The sequence below is a fragment of the Rhopilema esculentum genome, chromosome 14, assembly GCF_057945365.1.
Source record: "Rhopilema esculentum isolate cy_ngs chromosome 14, ASM5794536v1, whole genome shotgun sequence".
NCBI classification, from domain to species: Eukaryota; Metazoa; Cnidaria; class Scyphozoa; order Rhizostomeae; family Rhizostomatidae; genus Rhopilema; species Rhopilema esculentum.
Window position 1 is genome coordinate 8,300,034 of NC_142828.1, and position 27,348 is coordinate 8,327,381.

The following is a 27,348-nucleotide window of genomic DNA, read 5'->3' on the forward strand; positions in this document are numbered from 1 at the left end:
GGTTTTGGTTTGATCGAGTATAAGTGGTGGAAGCATTTTATCAGCGCTCTTCATTTCTTGGGAAAAGTTTTTTATACTGGTTTAAGTACTTTTCAAGATGCTGGTACATGAAAAACTGCACAGAAAAAGCAACAGCGTTTGGTTTTACGTCATCAACCTGACGGTATCACAGGTTGTATCAAATGGTCTTTGTATAGAAAATCTGAACGTTTCTTATAGCTTTCTTTTTTAAAAGATTTCAACTCAGGGCTAACAATTAAAGCTTAAATAGAGGTGATATCAACAGAACGAACGATCTTTTATATAAACGACCAATTTTCAACATAAAAGAGCATATGCTTTTGCCAAGTCCAACATGCGTCTGGATGTTTTGAAATCATGTCTGCGAGGCAGGCTTCGCAGGAGTCGTGTATGAACAGAAAGGTAGCTTCTTCGTCAATCGCCTGCAAAAGTCGTCGTTGCTAGCAATCATAATACCAAACACCAAATAAACGAATTTAACCACTACTCGTTGAGGGTTCAGATTCCAGTGCGTATTTCTAAAAAATAATTTAATCTCCATTAAAAAAACAATAACATGGGCTATACTGGTGCCGACACTTCGCTTGTTGTTCTACTTCCTCAACATCGTTACCAAGAGCTGTTAATATTGCTTCCCATTCTCGATTCAAAGAACAGTAAATATGGTTTCCTACCACATACTACGATGCACAATGGTCATTTGGTTTCAATACTAACAAACAGTTATATGTAATGGTTATCCGCATTTTCACGTACCAGGCAATAGATGGATTAGTCCTGTACAAGACCTTTACAATATTTGGCTTGTCTATCCAGAATATAGCAGGAAAAAATGAAGTGTTTTTGAATGCATTAATTTTTTGAATTTACGATATCAATTCATGAAAATGTTTTAAACGGGAGATGGAAAATTTAAAACAGGATCAAGAATCTAAAAAAATTCTGAAGAGTTTGTCCTATTTATGGTTAAAAAGTTGTGGCTTCCATGCTGATAAGGCCCACACAAAAAGCAGTATCTCATTAGAAAAGAAAGTACATACGCGTTGCTTTTTCTTCTTTTTGCATAAAAATTGACAGCAAGAGCAACTGCTCTTTTCCGGGACCTCGGGAGGAGCATCCCCAATCAAGTCAGGGGTTGGTGTGTCGTGTGGCCCAAAAACGTTAATTTCTTGAAAAACTTCTGTTTCTATCATCTAAAAAGGTAAATGTGTGATGAAATTTAACATTAACCATAATATCATATTTAGAAATGGTTAAGTACCAAGACAAGATGCCTGTTTTGGTGTAATGTCTGTATTAAGCACACTCTTTCAGGATTTTAGCATTGCTTTGAAGTTAAACTAATTTCTGCAACTCAATATTAGGGAAATAAATACTTTTATCCAGAAAGCAAAGATCCAGAGTTATGAAATACTGACAAACAGGGTGGTAGCAGTGTGCACTAGATTATAAAAAGAAAATTTGAAAGCAGAAACCAGGAAGAATTGGTGAATAAAGACGTACCTCTTTTTGCCATGGAATAGCAACAGAACCAGTGGCAAACTTTTTATAAAATTCTTCATCGCTTTCATCTATCTGCACACCCTTAACGGTTGAAAATTGCTCGATATCCAAGACATCTTTGCAGTAAACTGCACGTGGCTGTCAAAGTAAAAAATACATGCAATGACTAGTATGAAAATAGATCGTATCAGATAAGAAAATAATCTTAAGAGACAAGCCAATAGCATATGAATAACTAAAAAAGTAGTACAAATCACCAATAAAAATAAGAAACTGTACAACCAATTGAAATGCCCATGGACAGCTTTCAGAAACTTATCTTCTGATTTTCAAGATATGTGGATATGGAGCAGACCAGGCTTCCTAGCCTCAAAACAGCTAGAAATGAACCAGGTCTCCTTATCAACAGCAGTTTATCGCGCAATTTGTTTGCAGTTTGGTGTTATGGAGCATTCATCACTAAAACCGATCAACAATGGCCACTTATAAAAAACCTGATTCTTTACACTCGTATCGTAAAGATTTGCAGGTCTCATTCTTGCTTAAAAAACTTAAAAGAAAGCATGAAATTTTGGAACAGGCTTAATTTGCATCAAATTATACTCACGTCAGGTTTAAATGGAGGCTCTGTTTCGCCAGATTCGAGGCTAGCCCAATCAATGTGCTTGAAAAATGGATGAAGTTTGATTGACTGTTGATCTTTGTCTTTACAACCTAATCTTTGTGTGTGATTCTTTTGGAGGAACTGAAATATAAAAACCAGATATAAAATATTTTTACTGCAAGATAACATTTTCCGCATGTTTCAGATGTTAACTTATATGAACTGAGTTTTAAGTCAATAAAATTGCAAAGCAAACGAAAGAAATATGGCTTTACAGAAGGAGAAGCTCTTCATTTATTCTTCATATGTTTTACGTACAGTCGGAATTTTAGATTTCGACCTCGCAGTGTTTATTCCATCGCAACTATTACAGAAGATTCAAATTCAAGGAAAAAGAAGAGTTCTTCACATGTTCTGCTCGAGGTACTTAAAAACAGAACGATATCTTTCTAAAGAGTTTTTGAAAGACATAAATTTAAGTTGTATATATATGAATAAGTTAATTTTTGTAACGTTGCCCGAGGATCGATCACAGCTCTTGGAAGAAACTTTGAACTGATGAGTTCTACATTTCAAATCACACACAGCTCTACCTAGATACACAATAATATTTATATATATATATATATATATTTGAAAAAGTACTTCCTTACTTGCTCGCAAATATCTCGAGCTGTATCAGTAAATTTTGAAGAATACGTTTCTTTGTCTTCTTTCACTCGCCTTTCGACCTCGTCTCTCTTAACCTTTTCTTTTCGTGCTCTAAAAGGGGCCTAAAAGTCCATTTTGACAATTAAAAGTTCTGTAAACACGGTGGAAAGAAGTGGAGAAGCCTTTTGCAATGATATCATTTTGAAAAAATTTAAAAAACAATAAGCAAAAAACAGGAGAGAAAAGGAGGGGAAAAGACAGATAATAGCCTCTCTTATGAAAATAAAATGGGCAGGACAGAGAGACATGCAAACAGATCATGATGAAGGAAATCATGATCGTCGAATGAATATTCAAGTAATTTACTACATGAGTAATTTCAAGGTAAAAATTTAGTCAATGAAATCGTTACCATTTCCTTAGACAAATGAATGTGAATATTTATAAAGAAATCAACAGATATTTACCCTGCCCTCAAGCATCTCGTAAATCAGGCAACCCATTCCCCACCAGTCCGGAGAAAATGTATACTTTTCGTTTCGAACAACCTCTGGGGCTGCAAAAAATGTTTGAAATATAAACATCCTGACTAAGTGAGCAAATTGTTGAAAACTGAAAAAGGGCACAAGCACAACTAGGTGGTTAGTGGAGCTTTCCTAAGATGAAATGCAGATGGTAATAGATGTCCCTACTGTAACTGAAACAACCCTGTTGTAACACTGGACATCCATGGCTCAAGATACGAGCAGAGCCAACTATCGGAGGAAATGAAGTACCGTCCCAGTTTAAGATGCCGTGACGGAGAGATGCCAATCACCCTTTCTTTAATTCAGTAGGTCTCCATCCTTCTGATGAATAGGGTCGTGGAATGACACGATGCTCGCTGCAAATGATCTCTTAACCGCTCAAACCTCTAGCTTAAATAGGTATTCTGCATCATAACTTATAGGAATTTCTGCCTAGCTAATGGATTAAAAAAAGCAAACGGTTTCAGCCTGACAGCACAAGGTACGCTTTCCCGTTTAAATACATCACTTCTCTTACCAGTTTCCATTTACTACATCGTAATGTGGGCATTTTCAGCCCCTAGTGCCTCCTACATTCGACATTTTCTCAAAGAAACAAGAAAACAGCAATAAATCTAGCTGGTACTATTATAGGCTAGGTTCAGTTTGGAAATTGGTGGTACCATCTTTAATGCTTACTGGGCTATCTAAGTCAATTTGCATGTGGTTTAGACACCAGATACTGTTAGTTACTCACCCATATATCCAACAGTACCAACTCTTCCTTTGACCATTTCACCTTGGGGAATATACACCGCCAAACCTAGATCTGATATTCTTGTATGTCCTAACATGCAATGAGACACAAAAAAATTAATACGAACAACTACCGATTCCCTGCTGCAACTGCACCCTTCCCAATTTACTTTGGCAAGTTACTTAAATCAGTTTGAGAAATTCCCAAACAAGCTCAGATATTAATCAAAGACACGTGAACACCATCTATCGTATACATGGAGAGACCATCACGAAATTGAAATCGAATAGATATGTAATCGAAGAAACTTAAAACCTTTGAAAGAAAAACAACAGCTTGTGAAGTATTAAACTTACCATTATCATCAAGAAGTATATTTTCTGGTTTCATATCCCTGTAAATTGAACAAATATTTACGTAAAAAACTTTATTCGAAATTCAGGCAGAAAAAGAGGGGACTAACATAGACTATTAGAGCATGTGGATGTCACAACATCTCTGTTTTTAAACCGAAAGAGTTATCTTTTCTAGACATAAAGATTCTCAACCAAGAAATCACTGATTTGTAAATTTTCACTGTTTACTAAAAATAGGCCTACAAATATAGATTTGCATTTTAAAAGAGTAGTCAAAGTACTTGCATTTATGGAGAAATGTTGAACATTTTATTAGTGTACTGCTTATTGTTTGAGAATCTTAAATTACTGTAATTGTGCAAACAGAAATCTCTGAAAAGTTGTCAAGACTAAGTAAAAGTTGTTAAACCGTCAACAGCAAGTTGAACCAAAAGCAAGATTAGGCGCACAGAAACTGAGATTTAATATGAATAACACAAGAGCCATTTGAAATTATCCTAATGATGAAATATCAGACACCATCACAGTACGTTTTTTTGCTATCTTTTTGTTGTGAGTTACATTGGCATTTGCAGACAGTCAAAAGAGTTCATAAAAACTGCACTGTACACAGTTTTTGAAAAGACACGTGTAACACTAGACTTAAGTAGAGATAAACACATGACCTAATTGCCATATTATGAGACAACACAAAACTGACATTAAAAAATAGTGTGCAATTCTGAGTAACAGCAAAGCTTATGCTGTATCCAAAATTACTTTCACTAACAAAGTCAATCGCAGAAAATGGGTAGTGTAGTCATATACTTTGACTACTTGGGCAAAAATTGTTTACTCTTGTTTACTGGGGCAGTTGTTGGCATTGTTTTGATTGCAATGTTTGTTACTTGCAGAGCTTCAAATGTATCCACGACACCTATTCAAAAATTCTTTGAAAACATCGGTGACAATAAAAACATGTAAACTTCCGCAGGTACTCCACCGGCAGAGAAACCCTAGCTAATTGACATCATTCAATAATTCGCATATTGTTCGGAAAGGAGTTTTTAGGAGAGCATTTGTACCTCTGCCAAGATAAGGAGTGCTAATGCCGTCATTAAGGTCTCATTTGCCAAGAGCTTTTACCCCCGTCCTAATCAGTGGTCTCATTTTCGAGAAAGCCGGACCATGCTGCAGTGTTTTAGGTCGTTTGATTGCCACAAGCCAATACCTACAAAGCCCAACCTGGGTCCTGGTCTTCCACTGTGCCAAGACAAACGTGTCACCACGATTCTGATAGCGACATTTTAGGCAATTTGAATACAAACTTGTAATACTTGATTGTTCATAAAAAGAAATCTCGTCATGACAAAGTAATAGGTGCATTCGATCAAAATCAAGGCACTGATTAAGTTTAGATTGGTCGTTGCGTAGATTTAGATTTTTTCTAGAAAATAAACATTTTTTCCAAAACCAACACAGTCCCATGTAAAAATTTTGCTCAACACTTTTGAAAACTCTTGTCAAATGGAAATTAAAGGCACATCTCAAAAACTTTTCATTAATTAAAAAAGAGGAAAGATAACAAGGGGTTCTCCTTTCTAGATTTTACAGAGCACATGATACAAACACAATTTACAAGAAAAATCTTTATATCTCATAAATTCGCAGCACTCTGACTGCTGGCTGCTATTAGGCCTTACTCAGATATCTTCAGCCCTGGTCTAACAAGCTTGCATGTAAGAATTGAAATGGCAAAAAGGTTGATATCACAAACAGCGTTACATAAAGTACTTGTGAGCAACAATTATATTCAATAAAGAATAAACTGGCCTACCTGTAAACAATCCTAATAGAATGTAAATACATTATTCCACTACAGATTTCTGCAGCATAAAATCGAGTTCTATCTTCGTCGAATCCTGGGTTTCCAAGATTGTGAATATGGAATTTCAGATCCCCTCCATTCATGAGGGACAACACCATGCAGAGGGCATCTTTTGTTTCATGTGCATAAGCAAGACTGACCTACGAGACAAGCATATGGTATAATCTTGTGAAGATTACAGTTAATTAGACTGTTGCAAAGTGCACGATGTCGTATAGACAAAGCTATACACACGTTGCTATGAAAGACTGTATACTTTTTTCTTGCTGCTCCAAGTTTAACACTCAATGTTATCGCAAGACAACTGTCGAGTTTCTGCTAATTTTTTTTGTACACTTGCGAGAATTTTGGGGGTATTCGATTTTCGACAAAATGTTGACTTATATTTCTAAAATATCGTAAACGTTTCATGGGGCTTCTCTCTAAATTGATATTATCTGCTTCTTTTTCAACTAACATTCGAAATAACATAAATACAAGGCTCCAAAGATTTACAAAAATATAGTGAATAAACAATTGCCATATAATTAGGGTATGATATTCAAATATTCTTTTTCCAACAGATGCTCTTTCGAAGCCTAAGTCAACAGAAGCTACCCATCTACCCAAAGGCACATTAAATTAAACTTGTAAACTTGAAAGTTAAGCCTATGTGCGTTCTACGGCTGAAATATGTTTCTTTAAAAACAATACTGTGTTCACATCAAGTCTTAGAATTAACTCTAGGATAAAAGGTACGTGACTCAAAACAGGTGTATTGATTAAAATTATGTAACTGACTCATTTTTTCTGCATTTCAAAGTGTAGATGCTATCACGAACTATAGGAGCAAAATTGCTTTGAAAATAACCACTTATCTCATTCGATTGAAATGGTTTGGGTGTAACTGTGAGGGAAAATCCTTTGAAATTTTTAAGTAAATGACCGTGATTTAGAAATTTTTAAGTAAATGACATCACTAAGTGACCGAGTGATGGGCAGTGATTTAGACAACTCGCACACTTTTCATTGTCCACATTAACCTAACACAGTAAAATACCAAAAAGTTTGGATTTCTTTGACACTACACTAATGACAATAAATGTTCTAACTTGAAAAGCGGTGAACAACTGACGTCACCGGGTCTGGCTAAAGGAAAAGAGGACGGCTTGTGTTGTCTTGCGATTTACGTAAATGGGTGTACCATAAAAGGACCCACTCGGTATGAGGGTGGTAACAGAGGGAGGCGAACAATATCCTTGCATTCCTTACAGTAATCAACGCTCATAAACAACAGTAGCATGTGCCAAAATTAAGTGAGAAAACAAAGCGACTTAAAAGGTGTCTCCTAACCGCTTCCTGGAGGCAGGGTCATGCTGCCTTGCATTCTCGATTTTCAATAGCATTGCTGATGATAAATCTAATAAAAACATGTCACAAAGACTTTCGTATGTTGTGCCAAGATCTCAAGACTTGGACACCCAGTGGTAGAACAGCTACAAAACTCTCAATTAACCCAAAATGGCATTGAGAACATTACTGTTTACTGTAAACTTGACTTATCCACGACACGAGGCAGTTTTCCTGAGTGAGACACCATATCAAGTTGCAAATAATTAGATACAGGAGATCTGTTAACTGTTTACATGAGACCGAGCTTTCCCAAAACTGTTAGCCTAATACTAGCATAATAAGTAGGATAGCAACTTTTTGTAATGAGCAAATCTTACAACTTTTAAGAAGAAAGCGTTCTATATATACATGGAGATCGCATACTTAATTATGGTATCTTAAATTTCTGATATTATCAAAGTGGATACAAAAACTAAAATTTTGCTTCTCCTGAGATAAGTCTCATTTACATTATGCTGCATATCAGACAAAGCAAGCGCAAAGGGAGAGAAGCGGCCATTTCAAACACACCTTTTTACAAACAAAGAGGCCTTTGTGTTTACAAATTCTGACAGATCTTTTCAGCATGGCATATCAGGTGATAACAGGTAAAACTGAGCAGCAAAGATAAAATAAAAACTCAAGGAAATATTATAAGTAAGGGGAACGGCCCGTATCTGTTTACAATCTCAACCACAGGAAGTGAGTATTCATAAATGACTTTTGGATAATCCACAGGATATAAGCTTGATAAAGACAGAAGGTTTTTTGAAGGCAACACGTCAACCAGAAACCCGCTTAGTCACAGGGTATCAGCAGAGTTAGCATAGCACAGTGAAGAAAGGCCTTTTGTAGACAAAGGTAATGTTAAGAAGAATATATATAATAATAAAATGAACAGAAACTAAGACAGAAGTGATTATAAAGAGAGCATTAACTTGGTGATAAAGACAGGTGCATGACTTCGCCTTTCAAATTAAGCATGAATGTTGCTGGAGAGCGAACAAAAAGATTCCAAAGATATGTAGCACAAACATTATGAAAATTTTGATTTTGGGCAAAAATAGAAAATTTTCAAGTAACGGCTATAAAAGAAGGGGGGTTTATAAAGGTTGGCAGCCCCAAAACGGTTCTATTGTGAACAAAAAAAGATTAAGCCTGGAAAATAGATACGGCCATATCAAGGGGGGGGGGGGGGGCAAAACAGAGACAGCCTCGAGAGCGTGGAGAAAAGAAGATACAAATAACTATCATAGGACGGAACACAAGAAAGAATTACTGTGTGAGATGTTAGATAAACAATACGGTGTGGTTGGTAACTCAATACATTCAACTATGGGTGTGCGGTTTAGAAGATAGAAAAGGTAGAATAAAGACGGCAATTAGCTTTGACCCTGTGTCGTAGAAAGCGTTAAACGAATGTTATCAAACAATTAATAAATAATCTTGTCATAAGCTGTCACAGATGCTAGCAAGAGCATATTCAGACAAAAACATAGTTTAAACTTTAAAGAAAAAATCTCGAGTAATGGACTTACAACAAATAAACAATCTATCCTTTCCAGCAACTGCTTTTCATTAAGAGCCATGGCTTCACCTTTTCTTTTCTTTATTCGCTTCTTTTCTAATTTCTTCATTGCATACATTTGCCCAGTTGCTCTGCTTTGACACGCGCAAACCTGTGAAGATTTTTATAAGATATTAAAAAAATAATTAAAAGCTAATAATTATATAACAATAATTAAAATAATAAATATTTAATTTCATATTTTTAGGTTAGCAGTGCAAAGAATCGCAAACAGGGAATAAATAACAGGCCCTCGTAGTGGGAACACGATGACCTTGGGTCTTTTCCTGCTATGAGGGGCACAGTTGAATGTAAATATTAGAGTTGTAGTTGTTTTAAGTTGATAAAAAAAATAACAGGCAATCTATCTGCAATCTTTTAAACTAACCTATCATAAAATTTCTATAAAAACCTTAGGATTTAACTGGATATTATTGCAAATAACAACAGCAATCAAATTGCTAGAACAAAAAAGCTGATTGTTCTACGTAGAATAATTACGTATAGTATTGTAATTTGTTGAAACCTTTTCAAGAACAAAAGTTTTGACGAAATAGAGATAAAAATTGAAAAACGTGAATAAACATACGAAGAGTAAAAAGACAATGATTTTAGGGAAAAAAATCAGCGGGTTTTCACAGGTAATTTTTACTTTTTCTTATTATATATTTAGATATATTTCCATAATTAATATCCGATAAAATTAATAATTTTCATATTGAATATTTTCTCGAAGACTTTTCATTGCATTTCATTTCATTTTATTCCTGAACCAAAACTTTGCTGGCGGATAGGGTTGAAAGAACAATAATGCCTTTGATGAGTCTTTCGCATATCAATAATTCGCATATCTACGTAATTAGAAACTCCCAAGTCTTACATTTAAATAATGTTATAAGTATCGACAATTTTGCTGGAAATGAAGGCAAATTTGCCAATAAATCTTACGAAGTTTTCATAACTAAAATCGTTAGTCTGAAACAAATCTCGCTTTTTTAGTCTGAAACAAAACAAATCTGTTCTAAAATCTCGCTTCTCTATATGGAGGTACATTTACTATTTAATGCCGTAAAACTCTTTATTTATCCGTTATTTGTAAAAGTCTAAACCTTGGAATAACTGCAAGCCCCTGACTTCAGAGAACTCTTTGTGTTGAAGAGTTGCTTCAACATTTACGAGACAGTTGGTATTCTGGGCACTTTAAAATTTTACAGTCTCCAGGAAAACTGCCAAATAGTTTTCATAAAACAATTCCCCTCCATAAATCTTTCAATGGTAAATCTTTTTGTGACTTGTGAAGAAACTAACAACATCGTAGAATAATTAGAGAGAGAGCATCGCTGTACCACCGTTACAATATTGGAGAAACAAGATCAGCAAAATGAATTTAATATGTTTCTTTGAACAAAACAATTGAGAACTCTGGTTTCAGTTTCCTCAAAAACAGGATGAGGTTTTGTTACATCTCGAAAAAAATGCTAACGGCAGTGTAGGTGGCAATTAAGGACTGACAGGGTCAAGGCCTGTTTTTTATCAATTTTTATTGTACTTTAATATACCATGCATGATCTCAATTTGCTTATACAAACTGGGGTTTCTTAAATAATATAAAATCAAGATAATTCGGTAGGCAATAGTCGTAGCAGTTCGGAAAAAAAACATTTTGACATGCTGGAATGGATTTATCAAAACTTGCATTCAGTCTAGCAAAATTGACTGATTACATACAGTAACAAATTAAGTTATTAATCTATCAACCGAGGGCACCGTTGAAGTTTCTCGTGACAGAGAACTGTTTTTTCCTGAAGTTCATTCTAATAAAATTGAATTTTATGCGTTTTAATCTTCGCATGTTGATTTATTAGTTTCATCAAGATTAAAGAAACATAAAGGTATACACAATTTAGGCTCTCCTATGAATCAAAGCTTATATCGTTGGAGAGCCTCTTTTCGAATCATTATTACAATCAAGTTCAATTGATGAAATCAATTGGAAATGACAATGTAAATTTATAGAAAATTAAAGTTTGTTGTGTTAGTATTTGATTGACTTATAACAGTAGCGAAACTAATCAGTATTGACTTGACTGTAGAATCACTTGCAAATAAAAGATTTATTATAATGACAACAAAGGCAAAATTACCTCTCCAAAGCCGCCTTTTCCGAGAACTCTATAGTGCCGAAACAGGCTCTTTGTGACTGGTCGCCTAGCAAGGAAGAAAACTAACTTATCAAATTCAAGCTTCTTAAAACTTCATCTTACAATATAAAAACCCATAAATAGTGCAGTAATACACAAATTCTATCAAAAAAGAATCAATTCTATCAAATATCAAATCTACATATTCTATCAAGAAAACAAAACTAGAAGAAAAGCTTGTCTTGATTTGTAATTAAAGTAATTAACGAATCCATACGCAGAAAATTAAGTAGATATCAGTTATAATAATGAAATAATACAATCTTTAATAACAATCTTTAATAAAATCACTGTTGTCCTGCTTTAAAAAACCAAGGTTGTTGAAAGTCGAAATACGTTGGAATGAAATAAAGACTTAAAAGAATACAGTCCAAATATATGGTGGGAGTTGAAGAAAAATCAGACTACTTTATTAATCTTCACAATATTGTTTCGTGAGTAAATCACTCTTAAGGAGATTCATTTTCTACGTGTACACATATTGAGCACAGTACCGCAAGGATATCAAAGCAGAAATGTCTAATGTATCCCAAATAAATATTAATAAGGGTAATTCGGTCTGTGGCAGAGAGCTCAATGTCCTACCTTCTAAAACACAGCCTTACCTTTTTAACACTTTAAGCATTCTATAAACAAAAAAGTTTCTGAAAACAACAAAGGATAAAAATCTTGATTACCTGGATCCCAGGAAAATAAATCATCAGATGAATGACAGAAGATTAATAAACGGATTCCTATAGTTAAATTTAACGTCGATTTCGAGTTTTTCGAGATGAAATTTGAAAACTTTTGAGATCTTACCGTTCCAGCCATTTCCACTGTAAAAACCTTTTAAAATACATGCTCTCTAAATATTCTCTGTAAGGCTTTTCTCTGAGAAAATCTTTGACCTCACTGAAAAAGGAGAATGATATGTGTCATGCAAAGGTGTTGCTGTGCATTGTGAGTCAAGTGTTGCATCGAGTAGGTGATCAATGAAAATCAGTTCAGGGTTAAACTGGATGGAGGGCATAGGTTGCAGTGGCTACGTTTAGAAATTAACATGCAGTTTTTTTAACAAACTTTGCTATTAGAAAGCTAAGAAGGGTAACAATATGGGCTTGAGGGGAAACGTCTTAATCTTAAGATGACACAATTGGGAGGTTGCTCAAAGCCAGACGTTTACAAGGGAGTCTTTTCGAGAAGCTGGGTCTCAATTCAGAGGGGGAAATTGTTTAAAATTCATTTTTCCTGTGCGGTTTTCAACAAGCAAACTAGCAGAAAATTGGAAGTGTCAGCAATATGTATTGCAAAAATGTACACAAAAATTGCTGAAAGATCTTACTATAGGCAAAGGTAACTCGAAGAAAAAAAATTGAATAAGAGACAAGTGACTTTACCAAAAAAATATTGCTAAAGGTATTTAGAAAATTTTTTTGTTAATTGTATATTCAGAATTCAGAATTCTCATGCATTTGAGTTCTATGCATTTTAATTTTCAAATAGCGCAAAATCTCGACACCATGACAAGATAACGAATCAGATTAACGAATGTTGTTAAAGTTACTAAACTAAATTACAAATGCTGGCGAGTTTAATCTTCTAAAACAATATGTTTATAGTGTTGTGGGTTTTTAAAGATAGGAGGGCCATCCTTTTCCTTTCATTTAAAAAATATATCTCTTCGTACATTCCTTCTCGCGGTAAGCAGCGACTTTTTTGTAGGTTAGATATAGGTAAGCAATAATAAAAATATCGATTCTTCCATTCTGATGTGGATAATAATCACACGTTCAAGCAAGTGTGACAATCAATTGTGACCAAGCACAGCATTCTTGTTCCCAATAACAAATGTTTTGAAAAAACGGCAACAGTAAAATGGGAGGGAGGATGTGATCTTCATCTAACTTATCTCTTTTACAATTATCAATTACAACGTTCCTTATATTATTTTCAACCCCAGCTGTAGTTTCATCATGCTTAAAATTTAAACAAGAGATATCAAATTGGAGCAAAATTCAATATAAAAAGAAGTGACAACAAACCTGGTACATTTCTCAAACAACGTATTACTTGGACCATTGGAAGTGGCACTTTTCACATCTTCTAAAATATCTTCACTAACAATTGACTTGAGGACCTCGTGAGACTCCTGAACAAAATAAAACCAATTTAAAAAAACCAAAAATATGTGCTTTAAAAGCACAAAAGAAAACAAAATGCGGTATAAGGTATTCGCAGACTTCTATTAATTCGGCAACAATATCCTTTGGAAACTGTTTTGCAAATACCTAAATTTGTATTGCAATATAATAAGAGCAATGCTTTCAACAGTTCTATAAACTTTTGATACAATGAATTCATTAGAAATTCTAAAGCTTTTAGGAAGAAATGATTATATTTATCTGACTTAAGCCCAATTTTAACATTTTTCCTAAAATAGATCGTTATTTTGGTTAAAATATTTCTACCAAATCTATTTGGGAACCTCGTTCCATGGTCAATTCACTTTTTGACGATGTAGTTATCATTATAAAAATTACTGCAAGGCCTACCCGGACTAAGTCCCACAAAGCATATTCTCTCAAAGCTTGGAACCCTTGATAAGCAACAAGATTTTTGCCATTGTTAAATAAAAAATGTATCTTTTGAATTCTCATGTAGTTTCTTAACAATTACAGAATTAAAGTTATTATTCACGTTAAATTAAATCACGTTAGATTTAAAATCGTGACACTTACCTTTTGTGGAGAGGTATCACGGATTAAATATCATTCAAAATTCCTAATGATACATTGTGCGTTTGAAGATTAATACTCTGGCAATTTGCCAAAATCCAAGCTACAAAATGTGACAAAAAAAATGACAAATGTTGATTACCTCATCATACCAATATTTCTCCATTACATGTTTTATGTTTTCGTCTCTTGAAGGATCTGGGCATGATTCAAACTTTTCCTAAAAAGAGAAAAACTTATTTTGAAAATAAAACCTTAAAAATATAGACAATAAAAGATACCCAATCGCCACACCCCGACCACGCCTTGCTTTTGTAGATCATTTAATGAATGTTCTGAATCATTTGGCGTACTTTTTATGTGAAGTGTCTGATATTTGTCTAGACTATCAACATTCTTAGGGAGATAGGGGGCTGAGGTAGTAGTATTGAGAAAAGGGGGGAAAAGCAAAAACATAGATTGACAAGAATTGTAGCTAATGTTTTGTACAAGACCAAAAAATAAATGGACCTGTTGTGGGAATGGATTGCCTGGACGTACTATTTTGGAATAAGAACCAAAGAGATACCAGACTTCAAGGCCAATGCAGCCAATACTGGTTTTAATTAGTAACCTTTGCTGCCTAATTGTTGACAGTCGTCGTTCAAACATCCTGCAAACAAAATTATTCAAAGCAGAATCTAGCTTTGATCCTGACATGCTGTGTGCCATACTGGTATCTTTTCAACAATACCAAAAAGCCTGCTTTCTCTTCATTCGCATACACAAATATCTGCAAATAATCCTTTCTTTGAGATGCTTAAGCCCCGGTCAATGCATATGTTATTCAAAGTCTTAATCAACTTATTCTTAAAGTGGCTTAATAACTAAAAAAATTATCGTTTCTTATTAATGAATTTATTTGCAAATTCTACAAGACACCTTAAAAGTGCACAGAGTTGACTGGGAAATTACTTAAATCGCACAAGCAACGGCTAAAGACAGGTGCCTTAACGTGCGAAACCTTCGCTGCAATGCATAATCTGACTGAACGTGCAAACAATTCGCCATGTCACTACAAAGCTTATCTACAAAACCAGTATTCTGCTATCTTCTCTGATAATCCAAAGACATTTCAAGACAATCATATTTCTAAATATATATATTGGTGTATATCTTTGCTTTGTAAACACCCTGACATATGATTTCGTGCTTTAAGCTTACTTACTTTAAATCCACCTAGATTGTTGATCGGGACCATGTAATTTGAAGCTTTCAATTTCGCACAAACAGAGTTTGCTTCATACAATGTTAACGTTGAAGCGAAAAAGGTTTTCGCATTACAAGTTTTTATGGTAAATCAGCGGGTTTTTAAGTGTTTATGAACGTATAAAGACCGTTCTTTTACACTAAGGCTAAAAAAGAACTGCTGTCATTTCTGCTTTGAATAGAATTCCATTGCCTATTAGCAAAGTCCTATAATTTTTGAATTCAAGAAAAGTTGAAAAAGTACTTGCTAAGTCAGTAAAAATTCCAAAAGCACGATCCTTTGGAAGAACAGCTCTGTATTGTTTTTAAATTAAATTTTGTATACATTTTACAATATTATATAAATTATTATAGCTATTTGGTTATAAATATTGAATCCTTATTGTCACTCTAACATTAGCTGATAGGGCTGCGTACATAAATATTTTGAAATAAAAAAACTCCTAAAGAACCTATTTTGTCAGAAACATTTGGAATTGAATTCTGTGTCATGTTTAAAAATCCACATAAGAAATTTTAGCTGGCTGGAACTTGGAGTTTTAAAAAATCATAATAGTATTCAGCCCAGCTTTGCTTAGACACTGTTTAAATGGGCAAAATAAACCAGGGCTTATTTGTATAAAGATTATCAATATATAACCTCAGAAACTAAAGGATAGGAATGTTTTATTTTAATTTTACTGCAGTTAAAGATATAATATTTAGGATTTCCACATCTATACAAAAGGTCAAGAGCCTCCTATTATATTGCTGTAAAAAATAACTTGAATTTTCTCAAATCCATATTCTGGCTGAAATCCAATGAGATGATCAGCCATCTTAGAACAGTGAAAGTATCTTCAATCGCGTTTACTTGTGTAGGTCATCATTTCAAGTGTTTGTCTCTCAGTAAATTGTTACATGTTACTTTTAACGAAAGGAGACTTGAAGTTTACCAAACCCCGATCAATATAGACAATCAACTCTTCAGAAATATTGTTATCAAGAAATGAGGTGCCTTTTTAATTCTAACGTACCACAGATCTTAGGAATGCAACAAGCAGTTTCAGCTTCGGATCTCTGTTACAAAACTCTGTGAACAGTTCTCGACCAATAGGTTCTTTTTCGCATACCCTGTCGTATGTTATGTCTAAAATAAGAAAGAAATGTGAAAATATCAAAAAGTGAAAAGATAATGATTTAAAGACACAGGATCTGCGAAACATTTACCAAACCACTAAAGAACTTAACTGAAAACACACAGAGTTTCACGCAGTTGAGTCAAAGTTGAATTGAACCTGGCCTGCCCATCGTAAACAATTAACAGACCACCAAAGGACTTAACTGAAAACACACAAAGTTTCACAAAACGGAGTTGAGTCAAAGTTGAATTGAAACTGGCCTGCCCATCGTAAACAATTAACAGACCACATGCCTTTTTAAGAGGGTTTCTTAGGGCATCCAGACGAAGCAGAATCAAACTGTATGTTACAGCATACGCATGTTTGTTTTGAGGTACTAGAAATAGTACTATTGCCAACCAAGGTTTTCAAACTCCAAATTGCAACTTTGATTTGCATTTTGGTCATGTTTACGTGCCTCTGTAACCCATTTACTGTTTTTGCAAATAATCTTATATGCACAGTTTCATTATTGCTAATGAGATTATCATATCTATAATATCTTCTTTAACAGCTGGTGGCAATTTGGCAATCGGATTACTTGCTATAATCAAGGTAGCTTAAGTCTGCTTCTTAATTATGGCAAGAATCAAGGACTTTATAACATCATCATCGGCAACAAATACTTGACAAAGTTTTCATAAATCGTCTTCGATTATATTGATAGAAGGCATACCCATGCCTGAGAAAGCTAGGCTCCTAACAGCTAAGATTTAAAAACAATATTGGCAACAAGTGTAAGGCATGAAACTTGGCTGTTAGTTATATGTGGTTTGCAAATGGTGGCAGTAGTATGAAAATGGTATTTTTACCCGTAGCCTTTGTTTGCTAATGTGCTTCTTTGCATTTCTTACAAGGGGCGAGCACTTAATGTACATGGTTGTCTGGGTACAAACATACAACAGGCATAACCAGAAACGTTAGGCAAAAAGGATTTGAATGATTCGCTTTCCATCTGTCCACACACCCACACACGTGTGCCACCTGCAACTCTGAAATAATTACTATGCTATGCTTGGGGTCGGTGCGCATGCTCGTTGATTACTTGGGGTCTCATTAGCTTTTTGCTGTTCGCCCCCATTTGTAATGCTAAGGGAGACATTATAACTAGCAACAAAGGTGGATCCGCTAAATGGATTGACAGATGTCAACAACATGACACATCAATAGAGAACAGGAAACAGATACTTGGGAAGGTTAATAAAGCAAGGTATAAATTGATTCGCCCAAGACAAATAAAGTAAAAAGTAGGCTTTCGTTTTTCACTGCATGTTACACTTCCTAAAGCAGTTGTCTTAAAAAATGGCATTTCTGTTTCCTTTATCATCTATCGTGTGCTCTCTAAAGAATTATCTTTAAATTTGAAATGTTTCCCTAATGTAAGACAAGAAATGTTTCCTTAGAGTACAGTTTCGCTCTTGGTATCATGATAGATCATTCATACATTTACAGAGAAGTCTTAACGTACGTTTCTCCCTGAATAAATACCTCAAAATATTGTAACGATCAAAAAATTTAAGTATAAAATACTTGTGAAAGAACTTTGCAATCAACTGAGGGGGAATTCTCCGTGTATTGCCCTGTGCCTAGAAAGATACCCAGTAACCCTAAAAACTCAAAGTTGTTCTGGTTTTCACTCTCTCTTCATTCATCTAAATCCATATCTCCCTTTACTATGACTGCCTGTGTACAATGTAAAGATACTTCTCTTTATATACTGTTTTATTTGAACATTTCAAATTGCAAAGTGTTGACTAATAACTACTGATACAATACTATCAACAGAGATACTGTTAGTTATGACGTAATCTTTAAAAGAGTATGACCTAAGGACATAGTTCTATATACTGCTTGCATAATCTTTCAATTAATCGTTTTACCCTTCGGAACAGTCTAGCTTGAGACAACATATAAAGAAGTGATGACAATTACTTCTATAATTCTTAATACTACAATCTGCATCAAAATGACAGCATCATTAAACAAAAGGCAAATGAATTGGTGAAACAAACTCACTGATTTCGTTACGCAAGTATTTGCACTGAGAGATGTGTGGAAGCTGAAGCATGGTCTTCCATTTTTTGCTTCTTCCTTTGACACGACCTGAAATACAAATCAAGTGTTTAATGACAGGAAATGCAGAATATCTTTTTAAATACAAAGTCACTGAACTTCTATCTTCAACAGATAATATACGACATCTCCAAAAATTGCTAATTTAATTCTACACGATGAAACGAATGACCAACGAATGAAGCTCCATGGATTCTTGATCAACCTCATATTAAGCGCAAAGAGGGGTTTATAAAAACTTGAATTTTTCAAGGCAATGGTTTAATGACGGCTTTTAACAAACGTTTTAAATTTGCAAAATACAAAGAACAAGTTGCTGTGCGAGTGACACCGCTCTAAGCTTGGATTCGAGAACGTGAACAGGTAGCTCAATTGATTGAGAGACGAAGTACAGTGTCGCTGAAAACAGGTTCGCACCCGTCCCTGATTGTGCGACTCGCTTGCAACTTCTCTCCGTACGAAGTCGTAAGATTTCAGTTCTATAACTTATTTATAATATTGTGTTATGTGTTAAGTTATAGCTCTATAACTTAAATACTAAAGTGTTAAGTAAAAGCTCTATAGCTAAAAAATGCAAACTGGAAACTAAACAATCACTGCCCGTTCATGGCTTATGGATGGCTGTGGATCGGCCAAGAAACAGGCATGATTGAACCACCAAAACATTTGCTAATCTACATTTAACTTCATATGAAAAAAATATCGAGAAATCCGACTTTCAACTAGAGCTAGCCTTGTGTTTGACGAAGAGCACTTGCTAATCTATTGAACAGTTAACTTCAAGTGAACAAAAGATGGCGAAACTCGACATTAAACTAGAGCCTGCCATGTACGACGATCAGAAAGCTTGCGCTCCCTCTACTTCACAGGAGGGAACTGTTTGGGTGAGGAAGAAAAATCTTTGGGAAACATATTGACGGAAACAGCAAGGGAATCTTGTGAGCTTTTAGTGAGCGCGCAAGTTCTCAAAAAGTAACACGTAAAGCTTTCTTTGAAGGCTACGAGATAACATCGAATGTGGACTGAGAATAATTGCATAGAAACGTGGCTCATTTCAAATCCACATGGCTAAACAGTAGCTAATCAATTATTTAATGGAAGAAATCTAGAAGTCGCCGCTCACATGCTGGCTACCTTCAAATTCATCCATTCAAAGAAAAACTGCAACAGCTTAAGCTGATAAGAGCTTCTCTAAAAACACAATGTATGTGGTTGTGCACATTAGCTTTTGGTGTATCGACGAGCTTTAAGCAGGAGAAGTACAGGGATTAGGTCTATTTACGACAGCTTGTGAAGAATTCTAGATGAAAACCTAAAACATAGCTGTACATATTAATATGTTAAAAGCAGCACAAGTTATAAAAAGCTGAAAACCTTCAACAAAAGGACGTTTAGGCCCGAGATTAATTAAGATACGAAGTTTTAACATTTGTAGAAGTAAAAAAATAGCGTTTAGATGCGATTGCTTCATGAAGTAATCACCAGGATCTAAGGTTTCTTTGGCAAAACTGGTTCGCGTTGGATAATGCACAGTAACTTTAAAGTAAAGCCAGAAAATGTATGTTAAAGAAACACATGAAAGCATGTTAGCACTGAGACAACTGCCCATCAAAAATTGCTGTAGCTCTTTGCACAAAAATTAACATCAGCTTTCGGTATTTTGTATGCTTTTCCTATGAAATTTAGACCATTAGCTATAAGAAATTTTTAAAATATTCTAGAATAAACACACCACATATCGATTGAATTTCGCAGCGAAGAGCAGTTCGCAAATAGTCACACAATAACAAGTTACAGCAGCTAATTATTATAAATAATACCAATATATAATATGCTTTGTTCCCTTCAATGCCTTTTCTTTTGAGTTTCTCTTTTTTAAGGTGTTTTTCGATAAAATGCAATTGTAGCCTATCAGGGGCGGATCCAGAGCAAACTTGAAGGAGGGGCAGTTGGTAGTGGGGACGCTGAAAATTTTTCAAAAATTGGTGACGAGAGTACGCTGTATACATTAATTTCAAATACATTTTCGGAGTAAACAACATAACTTTGAGGTAATCCTTGAAGCAAATTAACCTATCGGTCTCAGAAACTTTTTCACCTGATTCTTATTCTTCAAAAGGGGCGCACAGTTTCCGAAAAAGGGGCGCCAGATTTGCTTCAACTCGTCGAGGGAGGGGCAACTGCCCCTAGTTGTCCCCTCTTAAATCCGCCACTGTAGCCTATTGCAATTGGTGGCCCACTTAAAAATGGTTGTTCGACACATCCTTCAGGAAATTGAGTTACTTTTCATAAAATTTAGAACCGACTTGTCATGACATATTCAAACAATGGCAAATATAATAATTCTAGATGGTGATACAATCATCAACAAAAGTTGGCTGCTACCAAAACTATTTCAAACAGAGTTGCATAAAGATATTCACGAACAATAGCAGCTTTTTAACAAGTTAAAATTGGCACTGAAATGAAAAGTCAAAAATCCCTGGATGAAAGCACAATAGGCCAGAAAAAAATCATAATTGTTAGCTGTCTATCGTCTATTACACTAGATTTTTATAGGAGATTTTCAAATCCACCGTATAAAAAGAGAAAACCAATAGCCATTCCCTTTATTACGCGCTCTCTTTACAGAGCTACTTTTTGGTTGCGTTCATGTTCAGTTTGAGCCCGAGTTTTAGCATATCCAAAAACCTGTGAAAGTGAAAGTCACATTAAGCAAACGTCCCATCCAACATTCGAAAATCGATGAATTCGTGGTGAAAATCTTCATTACTGACAATGAAACCAGATCTGTTGAAAACTAAAAAAGCTGCACTGCACAATCAAAAAGTTCATAAATTCTTGTTACGGCACTGTTCACAAGTATGACATTCGGTTCTGTGACGTTGATTCGCCCTTGTTATTACGTCAGGCTTGGACTATTTTCAGCTGAATATCGATGTGGTGTGCAGGTTGAAGTTTTTTTCAAGCCTTCTAGAAGATAAGGCAGTTTTAACTGTTTTATATCTTATACATTCTTCCTAAATCTATTATTATTTTTCCAAAACGTGATTTCCACGATAAGGCGCAATATGAAATCTTGTCGGTCTCACTAGAATGACCTCACTTCAAGATTTTGATATAATTTCTTTATATACAGGTGGTTTGCAAGTACGAGTAAGCAAAGGGAAGTGACTGCGTAATTCATCCGGGCCTTTTCCCATTTATGCTTGAAAGGCATGTTCTAGTAATAAATCTTTGATGCGCACTTCTTGTAAAAACACTAATGTTCTTTCCTGCCCCTACTTCACACGTTTTCCTCTTTTGCAAAAAGTTGGCAATATTTGTTTCAATGTAATATTTTTTCGACAATAACCATAAACCTTCGATCATATGTAAGATAAAGCAGAATTCAACATCGAGTGATACCTTGATTGGTGCTGTGTGGCTACTGGGCTTCTAAGGCTTTACAAGCCTATCTGATCAACTACTTCGATTTTTAAATCTATTTATCCCAATTATTTAGTCTATTCGATATTTCACAAAATTATCTATCCTCTTCTTCTCCCCATTCCCAAGCTAGAGTGCTTCCTAGCTCTCTTGGGTATACCTCTGGGGCAATAGCGGCGTCATTTGAAGGGCTTGGGGAAGGACCAATTTTGCATTAGTTTAAATTCGATGAGAAAATGTGGGAGGAGGGGGATATTTTGGCAAAGTACTTTTGTGGTGTAATTGTGGTGGATTTTGAAACTGCTTCTACGTAACCAGATGTTAGGCACGGGCGTTCCCTTCGGGTAAAATTTGCGTCCCTTGCTGACAAAAGGGAGTTTTCTGGCATTAAAAAGGACGTGGCCTAAAAATCTTTGCTTTTGGAATTTTAATTTGGCACAAATAATTAGTTTAGCAGCGAACAATGAAAAAGGTAAACTACACCCTCCTTCTGCTGGAGCAAAGAGACATCCTGGCACATCTTGGCTACATCTTAACTTCTTCAAACAATATCTAGCCAAACTGATGTATCTGCTATATTCAAAAAGTAACTACGATACAATATGACATAATATAAATAACCATAAAGAAAAATATTATCTTACGAATTAGCCAAAACAATTATAATGAGAATTTTCTAACCACACAGACTCAACAGAGGTCAGGAAAAAATGGAAAATTGTAAGCCATGACTTCTGATATTTAAAGGTAGCGTGTCCCCCATAATTCTCAGAATCTCTTTTCGTGGCCACAATATTCATGCATCGTTGGTGTAATACATAAATAAACAGTCAGAATGAAGAACCACAAAAGTTCACTTTCCCTGAGCGAGTTGTTGTGAATTTTTTTTTGGTGTCAAACGTCTTAGTCTGTTTCGATGATATAAAGATTAGGCATTTTTTGTCGAGCTCTTCCACAATAACTAACGTCAGATGCATGAAAGGCAAAAGAGAGACCCTCTTCTAAGGTGAGGTTGTCAAGTTATAATTAGCCAATCATGGAGTGCGCAGACTGCCTTTAAAATAAAAAAGAGATATGTGGGTCATTTTCAACTCAATTTTGAGGACATAATTTGTAAGAACTGAAGTATAACAATCATATAGGATCTGAGGCTAATATGAACAAATACTATATTGTGTCTAAACTTTGTTCAGGGGATGTATGGAGGGGACACATCATTATGGCAATTCATCTAAATCTGATGTGAATATGTAACAGGGGAGCTAATATTTTTGCCAAGTATTATTCATGGTATGATTCTTTGGTTTGAAATCACGTTTACATAAAAGTTTGTCATTAGGGTCCCCTTAATAAAAGGATGTTTTCTGAAATTAATAAAGGGATGGCTTTTTGTCCAGTCCACTCTATCACTCTGGCCTTGTTCATTTCCTCTGACACATGATTCTCAAAAGAAGTATAAAACTTAACAGTTATCAATGGATGCTAAAACTTTCAGGATTTTTTGGATGTCTCCAGTTGGCTATTGATTTTTTTAAATGCAATCTCCACTCAGTTCTTTCATTTTAAAAATCCCTATAGAACACTTCAATTTTTCATTCAATATAAGTTCAGGCTGACAACAATTGAAAACTTGTTAAAAAATTTTTGCTCGCATTTTATAATTTGCTTTCCTGAAATGAATAAATACCCAAACAGGAAAAGCAAAATGGAAAAGGATATCTTTTGAAAACCCAAACAGAAAAAGCAAAATGGAAAAGGATATTCTTTAAATATAAAGTGATTAAAAATAATATTTAAATAAAACTGAAAGCTGGTGATATGAGGTTTTTAGCTTCATCAAAACTGCAAATACTATCGCTCTCTTACTTTCCTCTCTCAAATATGCTTAACAAAATGATACATTTTCATGAATGCTACTTCATTAGATAACAAAATGATGTAAAATCAATTGATTTACCACTCAATCAATACTGATCCCAAAGGTGCACAGGGAAGGCACTTGATTAGATTAATTATGTAAATACAATTATAAGTTAATATAATTAAACTAATCTCAATTATATATCACCTTAATAAAAACCAGAAGAAGATTACTTGTGAATCCTGTTTGATAAACAATATTATGAAAATGACAGGTAACCTATGAATTACAATTTTGAATCCTTCTCACCCATGTACAGAAAAGAAATCTTAAAATCAAACTTTAAATAAAGGAAATTTTGTTAGTGTGGTGGGATTAACAGATAAATTATAATAGGACCAGATGGCCCTTTGGGGGTTGGATTAACAAAAGTAAATTTTCATCAATAACTATAAAGCAAAAAACCTTTAATTATGGGAGAATTTGAGTATTAAATTTAGATCTTATCAAAATATAGCCACAAATTACAGAATGGAATATATAACTGTTATATAATATGCTGGCACAAAGGTAGGGAAAAGGGCTGGTATTTGCAACACTGTGAATTGTGATTCTCAATTCACTATGCAAAGAGAATTACAAGATTTTCAGCTAAGGTCTCGTTCACAACCTTGTTTCTCAAAACAGAAATAATTGAAAATAAATTGTCACAAAGAAAAAGGAAAGCAAATATAAGGAGTTAAGTAACAAATTTACTAAAAAAAATATGACAGAAAAACAAGCAAGATTGAAGGTAAAACTGTTAATGGACCAGGCAGAGTTAGGCAAATGTCTGTTCTTAAGTCAAGGTGAATATGAGGCCCTCAAATAAGAAAATTTCTGGGGTAATGTGCAATGTGGTATGCTTATATTCATTTATTGTAAACTGAAATCAACAATAAGCAACTAAATCTGTGTTCAGTTCTGGATTTTTATGGCTTTTTACCCACTTAAAGCAAACATTGTCCATGCTTTGAAATAGATTTCCTTAAGAAAATGAGAAGCAAGAATCACAGCTCAACTAGCAAAGAAATGAATGTATTCTAGATATCTTAAACTGGACACTTTCATTAAGAAAGATTTCAAAATATTTGTTTCTCATTTTTTAGACAGTTAAAAAGTAATAATCTACAGGGCATAAAATGGAATTTTCATATTCAGATTGCAAAAAAGTAGGACACCAGTTCATGTTATGACAGACACATGTACCATTATGAAATAACCATTTGAAAATGAGAGTTTTAAAAAAAACATTAATTCATCTGCTGAAAAGCTAAAGCAGCTGCTTAAATTATCAAATTTTTTGCTGATAGTAATCTAGATAAAGGCAGTGAAACAAAATACAGAATCATTTTAATTAAACCTAGTAAATTAGCTTGACATTCAGACAAGCAACCAAACTGAGGAAACTGGAAGCCCTCAAAACATTATCTTGTGGTTAACATACAATCAACTGGAATCAACCTTTGGAAACATAACAATTCTAATAGAGAAATGCATTAGTTAATACACAGTAGCTGCATTGTGCAAAAAATGCATCATTTACTACCAATTATGTGTAACTCAGAGTTATTGGTGTGATACCATGGCTCCCTCCCACATGCCTTGATCAATATCTATACTAGAAGAATTGTACAACCTAAAATTTTGCATGTTAATCTGAGTCTCCAGGTTTATCACATTTTTTAAACATACACTTTGTTCTTTATGATTTGATGTTTAGAGGTGTGTATTTTGTGTACTAAGTTGCTTACCCCGGCTTTCATACTTTATGTGGTTTTCAAGCTTATACCTAGCTCTATCATTATATTGCACAGAACACTGGTCAAAATGAATCTGCACTGATTTGCTCTTTGAGTAGACTAATTTCATTCAAATAACTTAGATTAATAACAACTTTTATTTACCTGCATGCATTACTAATTCTCAATAGAAAAACCAACAAATAAAACTTTATAGGTTAAAAATCTGATTACCAGCATGTAATTTTTCCCAAATTTTTAATGAAACTTTCTAAAAAGAAATTCTCAGAAGATAAAACCTTCCTTAAAACCAAATAGAACCTGTCCAGTCCAATTTAGCAGCTCAACTGGTTGATGACCTTTGTCTTATTAAGGAATATATAGAAAAAATTGCATTTTATTTTCTTTTTAAAAATGAATGCGAAGCTGAGCTCAGCTTCATAACAAGTGTTCATTGTCTTTTCTCAAACATAACTAAACTCCTCTTAAAAACCCATGAATAAGAACAAAGCACAATTAAAAAACATTCAGCGACATTTTCCAGCTGCCCAGCAAATACTGACAAATTCCTCTATCTTTGTAGTTCAGTTCTGGGTACTTTTATTTCGAATAGCTGGGAAAACTTAAAATAAAAGAAATACTTCTCATAAAAAACGGCTATGTGATATGCATCATATACATGTTACGACAATACAGACTATTGAGATTTGAGGTTAAGGTTAGAACAGATTGTAACCAAATAAATGAGCAGTTCAGCACAAATTATTTATTTTTAGGGATGGGGCCAACCGACTCAATACCATAGACTGCTTCCGGGACGTTAACAACTATAAACAACGAGAAGGCTTTGTTTCCCAGGTTTTCTTTACTTTGCTTTTAACAAAGCGTTTTCCGTGGATCAGCTGCATCCAAAAACTGCCCAGTACATAGGTGTGGAGTCATCTGTTTATGGCATTGATATAACGAGTTTTTGGGTAGAATATATTGACATCGATGAGGAAAAGGTGACATGACAGGGCAGGATTAGGCCTAGTATCAAGAGCCGCAAATATTCACACGGAAATACACGAAACAATGCCGCAAATGAATTTGTTTGGGCGTAACTGTATCTTTGAAGACAACCAAAACGCGCAGATAACCGCTAATTTTCTCTGTATCCTTGTGTCGCATTTGCAATTACGAGCGACTATCTCCGATCTCTTTATCAAACACTAGCGACTTCGTTGGCGGCCCGGACAGGAAGGGAGGGCCTACGTCCCAACAAATTTTGCAACATCCATTCGTGAAAACCTGTTCTGAATTCGAAATTCTTGGTGGCGTTTGAAGCGCGAATTGTTAAGGCCATGATCCGAATAAAAATAATAGGTTTTTTAAAACTACAAAACTATACATCAAAAAATTGAAACAACTTGGCAGAGGAATTCCAGCTTTAGGTTGACAACACACCGATAAAGGTCTATGCAATATACTCACTTTCCCTTGCCTTGAGATAGACTGTATTGGCGACAATATTTTCTAGCTCCATCCATAGGCCTTTACGTAAATCTTTCCTACTTCATCTAGTCGAAATAAACTGTCAAAAAGAGTTGTTTTCCATCCCTTCCTCTACATGTCCGTCTCTGCTCCTCAAATTTGATCTCGAAGATGAAACCCATACATTGCTACTTTGCCGAAG

The 27,348-nt window shown here is 34.7% G+C and overlaps 2 protein-coding genes across 2 annotated transcripts in view; one reads left to right on the forward strand and one right to left on the reverse strand.

Moving 5' to 3' along the window:
* The window catches only part of LOC135695822 (adipose-secreted signaling protein), a 52,442-nt gene extending 46,037 nt beyond the window's left edge, over positions 1-6,405 (forward strand). Inside the window, exon 5 of the transcript XR_010517301.2 lies at positions 1-6,405. The gene's annotated coding sequence lies outside the window, so the exon portion shown is untranslated.
* LOC135695820 (G protein-coupled receptor kinase 5) lies at positions 398-27,348 on the reverse strand. The gene is made up of 17 exons (XM_065215002.2): positions 27,147-27,348; positions 18,546-18,632; positions 16,386-16,498; positions 14,264-14,341; positions 13,429-13,535; positions 12,206-12,298; positions 11,348-11,411; positions 9,175-9,315; positions 6,215-6,405; positions 4,399-4,436; positions 4,043-4,132; positions 3,247-3,335; positions 2,782-2,901; positions 2,132-2,269; positions 1,525-1,662; positions 1,062-1,214; positions 398-539 (listed from the first exon to the last, which is right to left on the reverse strand). The coding sequence occupies exons 1-17, from the start codon at positions 27,196-27,198 to the stop codon at positions 498-500; spliced, it is 1,734 nt and encodes a 577-aa protein (XP_065071074.1). The 5' UTR covers positions 27,199-27,348; the 3' UTR covers positions 398-497.